General features: G+C 35.7%; 1 protein-coding gene across 6 annotated transcripts; it reads right to left on the reverse strand.

Annotated features, from left to right (window-relative positions):
* Positions 1-141: 141 nt before the first annotated feature.
* Positions 142-13,070, reverse strand: LOC127863113 (hydroxymethylglutaryl-CoA synthase 1-like). 6 transcript variants are annotated; one of them, XR_008040915.1, is made up of 10 exons: positions 12,785-13,070; positions 11,775-12,237; positions 10,301-10,426; positions 6,583-6,747; positions 5,450-5,597; positions 4,159-4,329; positions 2,350-2,591; positions 1,475-1,581; positions 852-1,058; positions 142-603 (listed from the first exon to the last, which is right to left on the reverse strand). XR_008040915.1 is itself a non-coding variant. In XM_052402476.1 (9 exons), the coding sequence occupies exons 2-9, from the start codon at positions 12,199-12,201 to the stop codon at positions 1,032-1,034; spliced, it is 1,413 nt and encodes a 470-aa protein (XP_052258436.1). In that variant the 5' UTR covers positions 12,202-12,237; positions 13,037-13,070; the 3' UTR covers positions 142-1,031. The 6 variants fall into 6 exon arrangements, 3 of the variants coding, with proteins under 3 accessions (XP_052258436.1, XP_052258435.1, XP_052258434.1); XR_008040914.1 differs by having other exon boundaries at positions 821-1,058; XR_008040913.1 differs by having other exon boundaries at positions 790-1,058.
* Positions 13,071-18,281: the final 5,211 nt, after the last annotated feature.

The raw sequence follows: 18,281 nt of genomic DNA on the forward strand, positions 1-18,281 counted from the left end.
GCTGCTCTTGTTTTGAGGGAAAGTGTACTGTGGGCCCTTACACGAGAGAAAAAATTGCAGTGGGCCGATCATTTCAAAAAATCATAGTTCGACAGCCAGCTGGGGGGGCCTGGGCCCATGGCCTGGGTACGGGCCTGGAAGTATTGTCTCAGGGGAAAACTTGGGTCAATGCATTTGCTGAAGTATTGTCTCAGGGGAAAACTTGGGTCAATGCATTTGCTGAAGAATTGTCTCAGGGGAAAACTTGGGTCAATGCATTTGATGAAGTATTGTCTCTGGGAAAACTTGGGTCAATGCATTTGATGAAGTATTGTCTCTGGGAAAACTTCGGTCAATGCATTTGCTGAAGTATTGTCTCTGGGAAAACTTGGGTCAATGCATTTGATGAAGTATTGTCTCTGGGAAAACTTGGGTCAATGCATTTGATGAAGTATTGTCTCTGGGAAAACTTGGGTCAATGCATTTGCTGAAGTATTGTCTCTGGGAAAACTTGGGTCAATGCATTTGCTGAAGTATTGTCTCAGATTAGTCTCCGTAATCAGCACAGGCTTATAATGAACAACATTATTCACTTAGGCTGGGTTTATGAACAACATTATTCACCTAGGCTGGGTTTATGAACAACATTATTCACCTAGGCTGGGTTTATGAACAACATTATTCACCTAGGCTGGGTTTATGAACAACATTATTCACCTAGGCTGGGTTTATGAACAACATTATTCACCTAGGCTGGGTTTATGAACAACATTATTCACCTAGGCTGGGTTTATGAACAACATTATTCACCTAGGCTGGGTTTATGAACAACATTATTCACCTAGGCTGGGTTTATGAACAACATTATTCACCTAGGCTGGGTTTATGAACAACATTATTCACCTAGGCTGGGTTAATGTTAACATTATACTTCCTTTGAACAAAAAATACATTACAAGCATCGTCTCTGTTAAGCCTGCGCCAACTGTACAGGCTAACCTGGGGCAATATTTTAAGCACAATTTTAATAATTTCTATGGCTACATCTGATGTCAAACTGCCGTGCAACCGTCAGAAACCTGAAACATGAAAACAAGAGAATGATCTTAGCCCTGGGTCGCTCACTTAAATTAAAAAAGAAATGCTGCAGTAAAAGCATTAAAATTACCAAGTGTTTAGATATAGGAAGCAAAATGTTTTCTCCGATGCTTCATGTTGACTTACAACTATCTCCCACAATATTTCATCCCGAAGTGCTTAACGCTCAGGTTAGCAAAAATTATATATCTTAAATAATGGCTAATAGCTATATGATTTAAATCCTTCAAACATGAACTTCTTATCTTTGATTATTAACTAATAAAACACGCATGATAAAATGAAAATTACATTTTTGATTACAGATTCCTGCAGATACAAGATCAATATGTTGTTTATAATAGTACATCATTTTCCTTTTTTTTCTTAAACATCAAAAGTAAGACATAAGTTCAACCTGAAGTGGGGTGCGGGCGTACTGTCTACGATGTTTGTCATCCACAGATGTCAGATACCAGGTTCCTGGAAACAACCCATCTATCTCTCCCTGGGGCACATAGGGGGCTAAAACCGATAGGACAAACTATATAATGACCAATATTAAAGAAGTGAATTCAGCTAATCACGGACGCCACTCCACGTTTATGATATATTTAGTTTAAAGAAAGTCTTTTCTTAGCAAAAAACCAGTTTAGGCGGAAAGTGTTGTCCCTGATAAGCCTGTGAACACTGCACAGGCTAATCTGGGACGGTACTTAACGCACATGCTTAAAAACCCCTTTCCACAGAGCACAGCTCATATCTAAGACATGACATGTTTCATTATGATTTTGTGCTGACTATTTGTAGCAAATTAGTGATGAAGGTCCAGTTAAAGCTTTGACACATACATGAAGATACACTCACTTATTGTGACTGCTGATACAACCTTAAAGGACAGCTTCATGGATTTACAAATTAAAAAAAAAGTTCTTTTCAATAAAAAATAAACATACACTGGGCATAGAATTGCAAACTAAAACTAAAGAACTACACTTCAAATACCATTTTATTAATGTGAAATCATGTACTTTCAAACTGAGACACCCAATGATTTTTTCAATACCTTTTTTGGAATTATTAAAACTACAACATGTAAGTCGCTAACATTTATTAGTATCTGCAGCTTAATTTGTACAGGTCAAAAAAGTTAAGTGGTTTTCATCATTAAATTTGAAGATTTAAGTTTCTATTTTTAAACATGTCAAGCATTCATTTACATCCTTCATAATATACAAACAACTGCGGACAAGTCCATTTAATTAAAAATATGTAAACAAGTTGCATGCTTACCTTTATGATGGGTTTCTTCGCGCAATTTCATAAGTCTGTTAAACTCTGGCGGACTGACTTCTTTTCGTCTGTCTAATCTACTTTTGACGTCTCCAAGCCCGTCTTTTAGGCATTGAAGACTGAAGTGATTGTTTGGCAGAGTGCTGGAAGACGTGATATGCATGGAGAACATGGAGGAGGCCAGACCAGAACCATAGGAGAACAACACACAGCGAGAACCTGCCAGCTCTTCAGTACTCCGACTACAAATATAACCATGGAAACGTGTGACGTCAGTTTACACTTAGGTCTTAAAAACAATTATACATAAACTAAACTCATATGTTATTTATAATTTGGAATCACTTAAAGGAATTTTTTGTAAAGTCACCCGCGTATTCGATGTTGAGCATTTACTTGTTTATTAATTTGAAACTATAAAACAAATGTTTATGATTGTGAATGTGACTTATGGCAAATAATTCAGCAAGAGAAAGGTTCAATAAATGAAATATTGTTGGAAAAAAATACTAATCTATTAAATTGTAGAAAAATTTGGGTGAAGTGGGGTGTGTGGCAAGGGTCATAAGGTGGCAATGTTGAAGTAGCCAAGCGGTGTAGGCAATGTTGATGCAACATGAAAAAGGATTTATAATAAAAGAGAATTAGCCAATCTAAATTATTTTGTGCTAAATCATAGTAAATCAGGTAAATTTTATCATGAAAATCAGTAATTACCGTAATGAGGATAAGGAGCTGTTTCAATATTGAAATATTGTATTACAATGTATAGGCTCTTGCTTTACCAAATAATAGCATGAATTTATTTAATAGGATTCAAAGTACGAATTGGGTCAAGGTTTAAGAGAAGCTGAGTTAAAGCGTGGGGCTCGGAAATAATCATAGCAAACAACTGTTATGGTATTGAAGAGTTGTAGTTTACAGTATTCTTGCTAGAGAAAACAGTAGCATCTTAACGACTGGACATGGCATTTGAGTGGGCACAAAAGGAAAGTATTAAATGGTTTTATAAACTATACAAAAGGTTATATGCATAAGGATATCCATATAAGCATATAGCACAATTAAGCAACCGTGTCAACTAGAGATTGTCACAGTAGTGACAAATACTCCATGATGCCACATTTTGGGTAGTGCAGCTAATTGCTAGAAATACAAATGGAAATTCTGTATTGAAAAAGAAACGTTACTTACATAGGATCAATAAAATGACCATGCACAACTTCAAACCATGTTATATGTTTAAAAAGCAGAAGAATTTCATCAAAGAAGTTTGCAATAATCATGCTTTAGAAACTCTAAGTAACTTTTCACATTTACTGTAAGATAAAACAAGAAATGTGTTTGTCAGAAACACTATGTCCCCTTCTGCGCCGTTTTTTTTTTACCTTTGACCTTGAAGGATGACCTTGACCTTCCACCACTCAAAATGTGCGGCTCCATGAGATACACATGCATGCCAAATATCAAGTTGCTATCTTCAATATTGCAAAAGTATTCATAAAATTAGCGTTTTTGGCCACATATACTAGTATTTGACCTCTGACCTTGAAGGATGACATTGACCTTGACCTTTCACCACTCAAAAAGTGCAGCTTCATGAGATACATATGCATGCCAAATATCAAGTTCCTATCTTTAATATTGCAAAAGTTATTGCAAATGTTAAAGTTGGCGCAAACCAACCAACCAACAAACAGGGCAAAAACAATATGTCCCCCACTATAGTGGGTGGGGGACATAAAAATGAAAACAAACAACTTCAATATATTCTAGTATACGCTTCTCTACATGGAAGGTACACGCTACCTGACAAGGTATGATACGAGGCCTCCATACACCGAGGGTGTGTACATATTGCCAATCTGATTGGCCAACAGCAGGGTGGGCTGGGTCTTCTGTCTGAACACGTCCTCACTAGCCTTCATGAAAGCGCTCTCACAAGCCTTGTCAAAGTAGGTGTCCTCATGCTTGACACTTCTGGTAAATAAAACAGTGGTAAACAATAACAACCTGGCCCAATTCAATTGTTTAAGATAATCAATTACAATTAATTTTAGACCCCAACGGTTTGCATTAACTGTTTAAAGGCAGTGACCCCGGCTTTAAAATGCTTTAATATTTCACCTCTGTGTTCTTGTATTGTATAGGCTGTGGATCACTTGCCATATATCAGTATATAGAATTGCTGATGTCAGCAAGAATTTCTCTCATGTTTATGTTTCTCAAGATCCACTATTGCTACATGTATATGAAATTTGATCCTACAGAAATCGAATTTATATTTGATAAAAGACTGTCATAACCATCCATTCTGTGAAAGATATGTGTTGATGCAGGACAAAGGGTACAATCTACTGTAAATGTCATTGACTTATTTAAGGACATACATACATTGTAACTACCATATGATCCAACACCAAGATGTTGGCAAGTAAATTAACAATACCTGGTTACCAATTTAACACATTTTAAAATTTGCAGAGTTAAGAGGATTATCAATTAAGTTAACTTTGTTAATCAAGAACTATTTTCAGTCTCTGCATCAGATATCACAGCCTTATTTTGATAGGCTGTGGGCCTCACCTCTAAATATTAACATTTATGAGAGCTTTTCTCTGAGAAAATGGGGTTAAATGAATGAGCTCAAGTGTCATCCCTGATAAGCCTGTACTTACTGGAATTTAATTTAGAACAGATCTCTTTTAAACAAAAGTTTCATAGAAGCAGAAAATGTTGCCCTGATCAGACTGTGTGGACTGCACAAGTATATATGTGGCATTACTTTAGGCAAGCATATCTGTGGAATTACTTTAGGCAAGCATATCTGTGGCATTACTTTAGGCAAGCATATCTGTGGCATTACTTTAGGCAAGCATATCTGTGGCATTACTTTAGGCAAGCATATCTGTGGCATTACTTTAGGCAAGCATATCTGTGGCATTACTTTAGGCAAGCATATCTGTGGCATTACTTTAAGCAAGCATATCTGTGGCATTACTTTAGGCAAGCATATCTGTGGCATTACTTTATGCACATCCATTTAACCCTGTTTTCTCAGCGCAATACTCATAAATATAACGAGTATTTTATTGCCCACCTGAAGGTATCTAGCCCATTGTTGCCATGGAGATGTGGGTTGCTAAGAAAGTCATTCAGCAGCAGACGGGCCACAGACTTCTGTACAAGCTTACAGTACGGCGAGTGGAAGATGAAGGCATCGGCACTGTCTAAGAGACTGGAACCTTCTGGAAAAAAATTAATAAGCCTCATTTTGAAAAAACTGGGCTTACCGGTAATGTGTAAAGTGAACTCCAAGATGTGCAGTCTAAACAGGCTAATCTGGGACGACACTTTATTCACATGCATTTAACACTGTTTTCACAGTGCAAGGTTCATTACCAATCTGTCATTTATTAACTTTTATAAAATAATGTTAGGAAACGGAATGAATAAAATTAAATTAGAAATGGCTGTTGGTAAAACAAATATGCTGCCCTCTAGATTAAAGCCACCACATACAAAGATGACCAAGAAAATACATTTAACATAATTACTTTAACTAAAATTCTACAAATAAACAAATTAATCATTTTTTGGCAAATGATAATTTACAGTTAATTAAAACTTAAAATAAATGCAAGCTGGACTAGTTGTGAAAGTAGAGCTTTCAAGAAAACTAAATCCATTCATGACAGCCAGTCTGAGGCAGTGTCAAACCAGACCCAAGTAAGGCTCTCAGCTAATTGAACATGACTACAATAAAGAATCCCAAATAAGCACTGGAATTAGTAATTCTCCCCAATTGAAACTAAAACTGTTTAATATTTCAATAAGTTTGTGTGATTAAGTACCAAGCCAACAACACAAATTTGCTAAATTTAAGATGCACTTTTCCTAATTTCATGATTTTTCCCATTGGACTTGAAACCAATACTTGAATTATATGGCAAAAAGAAATTGCTCACTGTAAAAAAAGTAAATTTGGCTTGTTGAGGCTAACTCTATCATTCACAAAATAAATCAATGGCAATAAATTAGCTAATTTGCCTCATAAAATTGCTTTTTGCTAATGTTCATAAAACCCCCTAAGGCAGCCAAAATAAATACAATTACATGTCCTAAGGAATAGTTTGTCTAAGAACATTTTGCGTCAGGGGCAGCCCTTTTGTAACATAAGGCAGATAACTGCTTATATTAAGGCTATTTAATATTACACCGAATGAAACGCACTCATTTTGCCAGCATCCTGCAGTTTCTTGACGAAGATTTCGTAGCATCTGTCTAGAGCATGCAGGTAACACTGTATGGAGAGGCGGCCATCCACCATGGGGTATTCTGACGCCATGTCAGGCTTGTAAAAATCATACACATGCTGCATGTGGGTTGCTCTGCACTCTGGTAGGAAGATACAAAATAAACTCATGGGTGGCATTTTTTTTTTTTTTTAATACATACTCAAATGTGTGATAAATACTTTCATGAGCACTATCCAATACAATACCTTAAAAGTAATGTGAACACTGACAGATATACGGTACCAAAATTCTGACAGGTGCATCTCTTAATGAGCACAATGTGATAAAACTTTTCTTTTACCATTTAAGACGCATGATACTTTCTGCCTATTAAAAAATAACTAATAAATAAAAGGAAGATTATTATCTAATCTATAATCTTGTGCAAGTTGGATAATTGGGAGAATGATAATTGCAATGCATTAAAATACAAGTTCACATGACTAATTTAAATGCTATTTTGTTTAAACCTAGCAATAACAAGACAAATAAACAGCATAATGATGATTGATATGGAACAAGAGCACCACATACCGGGTGCCACGCTCGGCTGCGGGTGCAGTTTTGAATAATTGAAAGCTTGTCAGACTTTTTAGCTGATTGCTCAGGTGAGCTTTTGTGACCGGTCTTTGTCGTCTGTCTGTCCGTCCGTCCACATTTGTTCTTAAACACTCTAGAAGCCACATTTATTGTCCGATCTTTATGAAACTAAGTCAGAAGCTTCGTCCCATTGAAATCTCAGTCGAGTTTGAAACTGGTCGTGCCGGGTCAAAAACTGGGTCACTAGGTCAAAAAAAGGAAAAAACTTGTCACATTTCATGCCCAATCTTCATGTAACTTTGTCAAAATGTTTGTCTTAATGATATGTTGGTTGAGTTCAAAAGAGGTTTTGGTCTGTTGAAAAACATGGCCGCCAGTGGGCGGGGCAGTCTTTATGCTCCCCCAAAATTTATTTTGGGGAGAGCACATAGTCGCCGCTTCGTCTGTCCGTGCACAATTTTTGTCCGGGCTATTTCTCAGCAACAAATGACCGGAATTCAATGAAACTTTATGGGAAGCTTCACTACCAAGAGGAGATGTGCATATTATCAGCGGGTTCGGGTCAGATGATTTTTCACAGAGTTATGGCCCTTTGAAATTTTCCATTAACTGTTCATATAGTGCAATTCTTGTCCGAGCTATTTCTCAGCAGCTAATGACCGGAATTCAATGAAACTTTATGGGAAGCTTCAATACCTAGAGGAGATGTTCATATTATCAGCGGGTTCTGGTCGGACGATTTTTCACAGAGTTATGGCCCTTTGAAATTTTCAATAAAAAAATTCTTGTCCCCCAAACTACTGTGCCCTCAAGACGTTTCCTTTTATCTGAATATCTAGTGCAATATTGTGACAAAAAAAAACTTTGGGGAGCATCACCCGTCTCCGACAGTTTCTTGTCCTTATTTGGCTATAGAGATACCTTGTAAACACTCTAGAGGCCACATTTTTTGTCCGATCTTCATGAAACTTGGTCAGAAGATTTGTCCCAATGATATCTCGTTGGAGTTGGAAACTCGGTCATGCTGGGTCAAAAACTAGGTCACTAGGTCCAAAAAAAAGAAAAACCATGTAAACACTGTAGAAGTCACATTTTATGCCCAATCTTCATGTAACTTTGTCAAAATGTTTGTCTTAACAGGCTTTTTCCGCCCTATGCCACGGGTCCGAAATTCGGCCCCATTCCCAATGCAAATCTGGTTGTTTTTTCCCAATTGAAAAAAAAATTCCCAATTCCAAAAAAAAAAAAAATTCAGATTAAAAAACCTGCACTTATCACACATGTTCATAATATTTTGTAAAATTTTAATAATAAGTTATCAGTAGTCGTTATTTACCAGTTAACGGCATCTTTGAAATATAAGAAACACTATTTACATGCGATAATTTTTCCCAATTGAGCCAATTTTGCGATTATTTTTATCCCAAAAATTGGGGTTTTCACGACGCGAAATTCCCAAAATTCCAGTGTGGCGTTTTCCCAAAATGGAGCGGAAAAAGCCTGCTTAATGATATGTTGGTTGAGTTCAAAAGTGGTTCTGGTCTGTTGAAAAACATGGCCGCCAGTGGGCGGGGCAGTTTTCCTTATTTGGCTATAGAAATACCTTGTAAACACACTTGAAGTCACAATTTTGCCCAATCATCATGAAAGTTGGACAAAACATTGGTTTTATTGATATCTCAGACGAGTTTGAAAATGGTCTAGATCAGTGAAAAACATGGCCGCCAGTGGGCAGGGTATTTTTCTCTATATGTATATAGTGAAAACATGTGAACACTCTAGAAGTCACATTTTTGGCCCAATTTTCATGAACTTTGGTCAGAACATTTGTTTCCTTGATACAAGAGTTGAGTTAAAAAATGGTTCCAGTCAGTTGAATAACATGGCTGCCGGGGGGGGGCCAGTTTTCTTATATTTATATTGTAAAGAAAGCTTGTGAACACTCTAGAAGTCACAGTTTTTGCCCAATCATCATGAAACTTGGTGAAATGATTGGTTTTATATATATCTCAGATGAGTTCGCAAATGGTCAAAAAACATGGCCACCAGGGGGGGGGCAGTTTTCCTTATGTGACTAGAGAGAAACCTTGTGATCGAACACTATAGAAGTCTCATTTTTTGCCTAATCATCGTGAAACATTGGTTTTATTGATTTCTCGGACAAGTTAGAAAATGGCTCAGATCGGTGAAACACACTTTTTAGCTCACCTGATTGCACAGGTGAGGTTTTAGAATTGGTCTTTGTCCACCATTCGTTGGTCCACATTTGGTTTGTTAACACTCAAGCATTCACACTTCTCAAGCATTCTTTATGAAAGTTGCTGAAAGATCTCAGTCAAGTTTGATAATGAGCGAAATCACATAATAAATGCCATAATTATTGCCCTAAGATTGTCCAAATTTTCATTATATTATACAAAATCCTTGTAAACACTCTAGAGGTCACAATTTTGTTTCAGATTTTATGAATCTTGGTCAAAATATTTATTTTTGTAAGCAAAGTTTGATGTTTGGTAAGGGGGATAAACTCAAAATATAGGTCACCAAGTAAAATCTTACAAAAACAAAAACAATCCATACGCCAGAGTTTTGGTACAATAATGATGACACTTGACCAGGATGTTTGTCTGGACAATATCTAGGTCAAGTTTGACATTTGTTAAAGATTAAATGAACCGACTCCTCTCAGGTGAGCGAACTAGGGCCATCTTGGCCCTCTTGTTTATTTTTTTAGGGGTCACAGTGACCTTGACCTTTGACCTAGTGACCCAAAAATGAGTGTGGCATGTAGAACTAATCAAGGTGCAGCTACATAGTTAGTTTCAAAGTTGTAGGTTGAAGCACTTTGATTTTAGCGCTTTATAATGTTCAAAGCCTTGACAAAATGTCAAGGTTTTAGCACGACGCGGACGACACGACACAAAGAGAACGAGCTGGCTATGATAATACCTCGGGTTTTCTCTAAAACAGCCGAGCTAAAAATCAAGAAGGGAACTAACTGAATTCTCCCACACTGGCTATATGATTGGCACACACTTCATTGTTGTTCATACTTCGTATTGACCTGCACCTCACCCCCAATGATCACAAGGACACAAGCCATGTATACTTACTTCTGTCAAACACGAGAGGTGCCCCTGGTCCTATCAGCATGGCTACAGCCCCGGCCCCTCCTGTGCACCGGGCATTGCCGGTCGCATACACTGCGATGTCGCCTGCTACTACTAGTGCCAGACGTCCTGCAACAGAACTGCCATCATCATTTTCCTGTCTAAGCTAGTCTGACAGCCAAAGACTTGTGAAAAGATATTGATTCAGGCTAGCAGAGAAAATTTTGTAATATATGTTATGATCTAGCTAGAGGAAATTTCACTTGCAAACTTTTCCTGTGTAAGTTATAGCTTTAATGTAATAATATACAAATTTGGGATTGCTTGATCAAAACTGCTTTTTGTTTCTTCAACAAATTACCAATTTTGGACAAGTTGTGCATATTAAACCCACAACCCTGTATTATAACCAGGGCTCAGCTGTGAGGGAGATATAAGAGATAACTTCACCTTAGACATAATTATTAACTTCTCTCTTTAAAAACATAAAGGAGAATTGACTTCTACTTCTGTTAATGATGTTAATGATTTACTTAGAACCAGATATTGTTGACACATCAAAATCAAATAAATTTTAAATTAGACATTTAATGGTTTAATTTATTAATTAAATTCAGTTTAAATAAAAATACACCAATAACACAATATTAAAACTTAAGTGTTTTTGTTTATCTATGTTAATGTATTACCTGCCAGTAATACCCGCGAGGGGAGTCCGGCAGTTTTTAAAGATATATAGATAATGTTTCCCCCCAAACTGCCATTTGTGAGTTGTTCCTGATTAATGTTGATTTTCATGGTGTAATGAGGGGTATAGACAAGTGAAAAGTTTATTAAACGCTAAAAAGAAACCACATTTTCTTTAAGTTGCCTCACTTTTCCCTAATATCAGCTGAGGGAGGGTCCCTTAAAGCCCCATTACTACTCAAAATCAACGAAAATTTTGTACAATATTTTGTAAAATAAAGTTAAAAAATTAAAAATCAGTGCTCCTTATGGCAATTGCCGAAATTTCAACACCCGATGTGGTCTGGTAAAATGAATGATTGTAGATACAAAATGCTCGTTTTTATTATTGTTTTGCATATATAATTCCATTTTAATTTCCCGCAACGATATCTATTCATCAACACATGAACATCATTGTAGTGTTTGTGTGCTGTATGAATATATATATTCGCTGGAATTTTAAATGGAATTGTGTCACAAATAAATAAAAACTAGCATTTTGTAATTACACAAATCTATGTAATCATACCACATCTAGTGTTGAAATTGTGGCTATTGCAATAAGGAACAATGATTGTTTAGGTGTTAACTTTATTTTACGAAATACTTTACGAAATTTTCGTTGATTTTGACCGTTTTAGAGGCTTTAAATTTGAATGTAGACCGAGCCCTGATAACATAAAACAGCTTGACAAATGAATCATTTGAACATTTACACACCCCTGTATCATATATAACAAAACCTTACCATCCCAGGAGCTGGACTCAATCCAGTTAACAGCATTAAAAAGAGCTGATGTTCCCCCATAGCAGGCATTGGTTGTGTCAATACCCTCAATGCATGTGTTACCACAGGGCTCAAACAGCTGCATCAGCACTGTCTTCACACTTTTAGACTTGTCTAAAATTGTTTCAGTTCCCACTTCCAGCCGACCAATGTCAGAGTATGAAATGTTGTTCTTGACTATGAGGTTTTGAACAACTGTCAAACACAATGAATGGACATCTTCACGATCTGAACAGAAACCCATTTTTGCCTGACCAAGTCCGACGGTGTATTTGCCCTTTGAAACTTGGTCAAAGTCCTCAAGTTTGTCTTGGTCCACATACTGAGATGGGAAATAAACCTCAATGGCTAGAATCCCCACATCTTTTGGCCATTCTGGATTCTCCATGTTTTTGTGGCTTTTGTTTCTGTTGACAGATGCAGGCTGAAATGCAGTGATAACCGAACAGATTTGGAATCATAATAAGTATAGTAATAAATCATTTAATTTAAAGGTCTACAAGCCAATTGATGGCATTTTCCCTAATAATCACATCAAAGTCTTTGAATTATATGGGATATGATGCTAGTATTAATAATATATTGATGTATGTATCAAACGAAATATATACAACTTAGAAAAATTACTATTAGATAAAAAGATTCAGTAGAAATCAAACTCACAGGTTGATTGCGCAAGATGAATTCTTTCCTGGCGCATTATCAACAGCGCACAATGTGGGAGTAATCAGCAAATGCGATCTACATGCTAATTATCAATTTAGATACACGGTTGAAAATGTCATTGTTTACAAAATAACTTAAGAGTAGATAAAGAGTAAATAAAGAAAAGACTGCTATTCACTCGTCACATGCCTTGGGCTTGGTTAACAAGTTGTGCTTGGTTAACAAGTTGTGTTTAACACAACAATGAACATTTGGTGTGACAATGTATAATGTGTCAGTGTTAAATGATAATGCAATCAACTTACTTCCAAAATATGATTTCCAGCTTGTATTATCCTTTTAAATCGATACCAATTAAGCAAGTCGCACAAGGTCGTTCACAGCAATGCCGATATTTTCTGTCTTTTCTATCACTTACATTTATATATTAAGCCAATATCTTAAAATAGAAAAATTACATATTGTATCGGAATATTGAAGCAAATCGCGACTATTTTAAACCGTTCGTCACATGCATGAGTAAGTATGTTACTTATTATACAAATGACAGTAAGTACCGGGTCGCGAAAATATGTGTCGTATTGGTCATGTTTACATGGGTATGACTAAAATACACGTGCAAGACATTAAGCCGAAAGAGAATGAATGAAAATGAAGTCAATGAATTCCACGTGTTCGAGCGAAAAAAGCTCAGCGAATTGAGAATTGTGCGCTATGTATTTCATAATTATTTTTTTATTTCAGTTATTAAAACAATATTTTATTTCACTTAAAAACACAACTATTGAAAAATGCATTCATTGTCATTATGTTGAATAATAATTCATGATTTAAGATTTTTTTCTTTAGATAATAGAGGTTTCGATCGTCACACCAAGAACTCTGGTCACACTGTATACTTGTTCGTCATACTTAAATAACTAATAAAAAGAAATTCCTGGTGTATGAGCCTCGCTATAACGCCGACGAGAAAACGCACACGATAAAGTTTGAAAACGCCTACAGTATTAACAAAAAGGAAACCACAGACGGTGATCTCGGTCCGTTTATATGGTATTAAAATGGCTAAAAAATATATTCATATACTCATATATTGCTCAACATATTACTGTTTGTGTTAACAAAGAAGACATGCAAAGAAGGAAAATGCTGACGGCGATTGGTGTCTGTTTATATTTGTTAAATGCGCTTTTTTTTACTTGTTAACTTTGAGATTTTCATAAGTTATATAGAGAATATTTGTTGGATTCGGTGGAATATCGATTTTATTTCACGAGTGATCATAGAAAACAATATTTTCACGAGTGGCACAGCCACGAGTGAAAATATATTTTTTCCATGATCTCGAGTGAAATAAAATAGATATTCCATCGAATCCAACAAATTTTCTTTTTATTTTATGCTTTTTTCACCGTTTATTTACATTGTAAATGAGTTAAACTGGATACTTTCGCTGGATTTATGACGTCATTTCGTTGAAAAAATGACGTCATTTCACAGTAAAACAGTGACAAATATCGATATTTTTCACTGTTATTTTTCACTGTTTAAAACAGTGGAATACCAGTTTTATTTCACTGATATTTCTCTATAAACCACCAGAAAGCATGAAATAACAATTTATATTGATATTTTATAAAAACTAAAATTTTAACAAAAAATGTGCTTAATACACTTAATCATAGAAATTTCATAATAAATATCAGTGTAAACCAATGAAGGTAGTAGTGTGTTTATAAGAAATACAATTTACGATTTTTTGTTTCTAGAATTGTGTTTGTGAGTACTTTTTATGTAATTTAAAACATACGTTCTTAAAAAAATGTGATATTGGTGTGGGGAAAACGCTTTGGGTTTTATACAACTAGAACGCAATTAACGTACTATTTGTTTCCGTGATGCACGTATGATTGTTTATGACAAGCTTGTATGTATATATACTAAATGATCTAAATTAAAAACTGTCACGTAATCGTTCATAGTTCATAGACGACACATAGTTACTAACAATGTTCATTACTCTAAAATTACCGGTATGTAGCCTATCATTCGATATCTCGTCATGCGCGAATTGCCAAGATGACGAGTTTTGCATTAACTCCCATTTTCTCGTGCCGCGCATGGGACAAGTCGGTCCCTCTCTTTTTATGTTAATTTCTCTGCATAATACAGCATAAAATATTCAACAACACCATGTATCAGTTTCTAGTCCAATTTAATGTCTAACATACTTAATATTTTCGGTTATACAAATACAGTCTGATAGCTACATGATCGTATCTTTCTCGATCCGTACACCTCCAAGTCTAAACGCTAACTGTCTTGTTTCCCTCTAACATCTGGCCCGTGAAACTCAGTTATGAATCCCATTGGTCAGTGTTCTATGTGTCTTTATTTCTAATTGGCTGAATTACAATCTGGAGAAGTCACTATTCAAGTATGCACACGTTAATGAGCGTTGTGGTACAAATAATAAATAATGCAAATACAGCCTAAGGCATGTGTCAACAGTATTGTAACCCCTTTGTTGTTAAACACACACCAGATCCAAATATTTAATCTTTTGTCAATATTTCGTACATAAAGAAAACCCAAATATTTCACCCAATTTCTCATCATTATTTGACAAAACCAAATAAACAGAAAATGATTCTTCAAAATATATTTATAGGTTGTTGCGCGGCTATGGTGTGCAATCGGTCCCGTATTGGCACACCTACGGCAGCATTGACTTGAGGCTTTCAGCCATGTGTTTGAATAAACGTTTTCCGTCGAGTTTTTTTTACAATAATTAGATACACGATGTTATATGCACGCGAAAAATTACAGACTTTGCATTTTCATAATGGAAAAAACTATAAGTTATTGCAATCTTCATTATGGAAAATACTACAAGTTATCATTATAAATTATAATACTTGAGCACCGCATAACGGGTGCCAACGCTCGGCTGCGGGTGCAGTTTTGAATAAACGAAAGATTGTCAGAATATATTTTGAGAGGTCACAGTGACCTTGACCTTTGACCTAGTGACCCAAAATTTGGTGTGGCGTGTAGACCTCATCAATGTGCATCTACATATGAAGTGTCAAAGTTGTATGTGGAAGCACTTTGATTTTAGAGACAAATGTCAAGGTTTAAGCACGACGCGGACGGCAGACACCGGACGGCGGACAACGAGCTGGCTATGACAATACCTCGGGTTTCTCCGAAAACAGCCGAGCTGAGTATGCCCGAATAAAATTGATATATAATAATTAATCGTTTATAAAAAAAAGTATATCAATCAATAAAGCATCGCTTTATGACAGATATTTCGCATTTCGTTTTCAGGCGAACCCTTTACCGTTTTTGAGCATACATGTTCGACATACACGACCCAGATCGCCTTACAGTGACACGAAGTTTAATATCAGAGACATGACATGTACTGCAGAATTTGGAAAAAAAACTGAATATTTCAGCTATTTATCTTTTGTTATCTTTTATCAATTTATTTTTATAAATAAGCTTAGATTTACCTAAGTGTGAGTACTAGCTTACGAAATTTCGTACGAAATCCCCATAGTGCCGTCGCGTATGTATGGATTCAACGGAAAAACATCAAATAGGATATTAGAACATCAGAAACATCAGAAAACAGGATATTACGGCAGTTCGCTGATGATAGCGCGATATAATGTCGCGTTATGAAAATCGTGTTATCATGTTTTCATTATCGTATTTTCATGATTTCGCTCTTTCATCATAGCGTTTTATAGAATCGCGTTTAAAGTTAATCTACACATAGGCGATGGATTACTGGAATTCCGTAATTTCGCAATGTATGCGGTCCTATGGCAAACGGTTCGACGCATAATCTCAAGAAACTAGGTTTCTCATGAGAACCTAGGTTCTCGCTTGAAGATTGCACATGGCTTCAAGAACCCAAGTTTTCAAATGAGAACCTAGGTTTTCATGAGAACCTAGCTTCTCATTTGAAAACCTAGGTTCTCATGAGAACCTAGGTTCTCATGAGAAACCTAGTTTCTTGGGATTATGTGTCGAACCGCTTGCCATACGGTCCCGATCATACCATACGGTGAACGACGTCCGCAGTCGCTGATAAACGCTCAAATGTACGGTATTCCGTTAGAGTCACGCATGGTTTAACCTATGGATTTCCAGTTCTACAACGCTAGAATACGATACCACACCCGGAAACCCGATATGATGTGAAAAGTTGGACGTGCTTGGAAAAGTTTCCGATAAATTTTGCTGAATTTCGGTAGGGTAAGTAAATACAGTTTTATAATTGTTTAAAGGCATTTTTGAATTAAAATATATTTTGGTATATGCAAAGGAGGTATTATCATGTATGTTAGAAAAATCCTGGTTATTATTATTCAGGATTTATTGAAATATGGCTATTTGAACGATGCAGGGATTTGTCCCCTATTTAGCACTTTATTTAGAGCGTTTTTTACGCGACTTGCAAACAAACTGTATGTCGTACTTAAAGGGATCTTTTCACGCTTTGGTAAATTGACAAAATTGAAAAAAGTTGTTTCAGATTCGCAAATTTTCGTTTTGGTTATGATATTTGTGAGGAAACAGTAATACTGAACATTTGCCATGCTCTAATATAGCCATTATATGCATCTTTTGACGATTTTAAAACCTAAAAATTATAAAGCCTTGCAACGCGAAACGATTGAATAATTTGGAGAGTTCTGTTTTTGTCGTTAAATTTTGTGTCACTACGAAGATTGCTTATATAAGGTATAAAATACATTAAGTATGTGTAATCGGCGGAATAGCTCAGTAGGCTAAAGCGTTTTTACTTCGGGACTCTGGCAGGACTCCAGGGGTCACTGGTTCGAAACCTGCTCCGGGCAATGTTCTTTTCCTTTTTCTAATTTTATTCTTGAATTTTTACTGGAGCTTTTACGTGCCAATGTTTACATTTATCAATATAAAGCATTTAATGAATAAGTTAAAAAATGCCAAAATCTATGAAAAGGCCCCTTTAATATTCAATACGATAAATACCTTTTATCCATGACGTGAAACTTTAAATGACCTGTAAAGTAAAACACATACTATAACGTCATTTAATGAGTATAGGAGTATAGTGATAAAAGACCATAGCTATATAATTTAAATGCAATCTTGACGATTTTTCTCTCAATATGCGTTTTACGCTCAAATGGAAAGTACGTCCTAGTTTTAAATGTTATAATTTGCTGAAATCTGGCTAAATATATTCCTTCAAGGCTGGGAGCTTCAGCAGATGAGAACAGCGTGTTATCTATGCAAATACACATAAGAAGGAGGTTTGGATTTGGTTTTGAAAATTTATGTTTACATTTTGCATATATCATCACCAAAAAAAAAGAAAATAAACAGACGTTGACACACGTGAATTGTCGGAGATGTTTGCAAAGCTCTAAACTTTTAAGTAATGTATCATTTATTCAAATTAAGTTCAGATTTATGAAAGTCTACCCATAATTGGAACTATAGGCAGAAAATATTAATACAAAAGTTTTGATTGCCTAACTTATGAATATTTTTACATGTATGAATCAATTACTTTACATTTACAATGGTTTTCAAACAATAAAAAACAACAAAAGATACAAATAAGCTGGCAATTAACTAAGCTTCAGAACGGATATAATTATGAAACCTCAAAGTTCAATGAAAATGATCTTAAATGCATCAGAGTGGACATAAATCAGCTGAAATAGTGAGCTTTTAAGTTTATAAATGAACTGCACTCCTTACATATCTTGACATATTTGGCACTGCACCGGTTTA

Source organism: Dreissena polymorpha, unplaced genomic scaffold (assembly GCF_020536995.1).
Source record: "Dreissena polymorpha isolate Duluth1 unplaced genomic scaffold, UMN_Dpol_1.0 chrUn001, whole genome shotgun sequence".
Classification (NCBI taxonomy): domain Eukaryota; kingdom Metazoa; phylum Mollusca; class Bivalvia; order Myida; family Dreissenidae; genus Dreissena; species Dreissena polymorpha.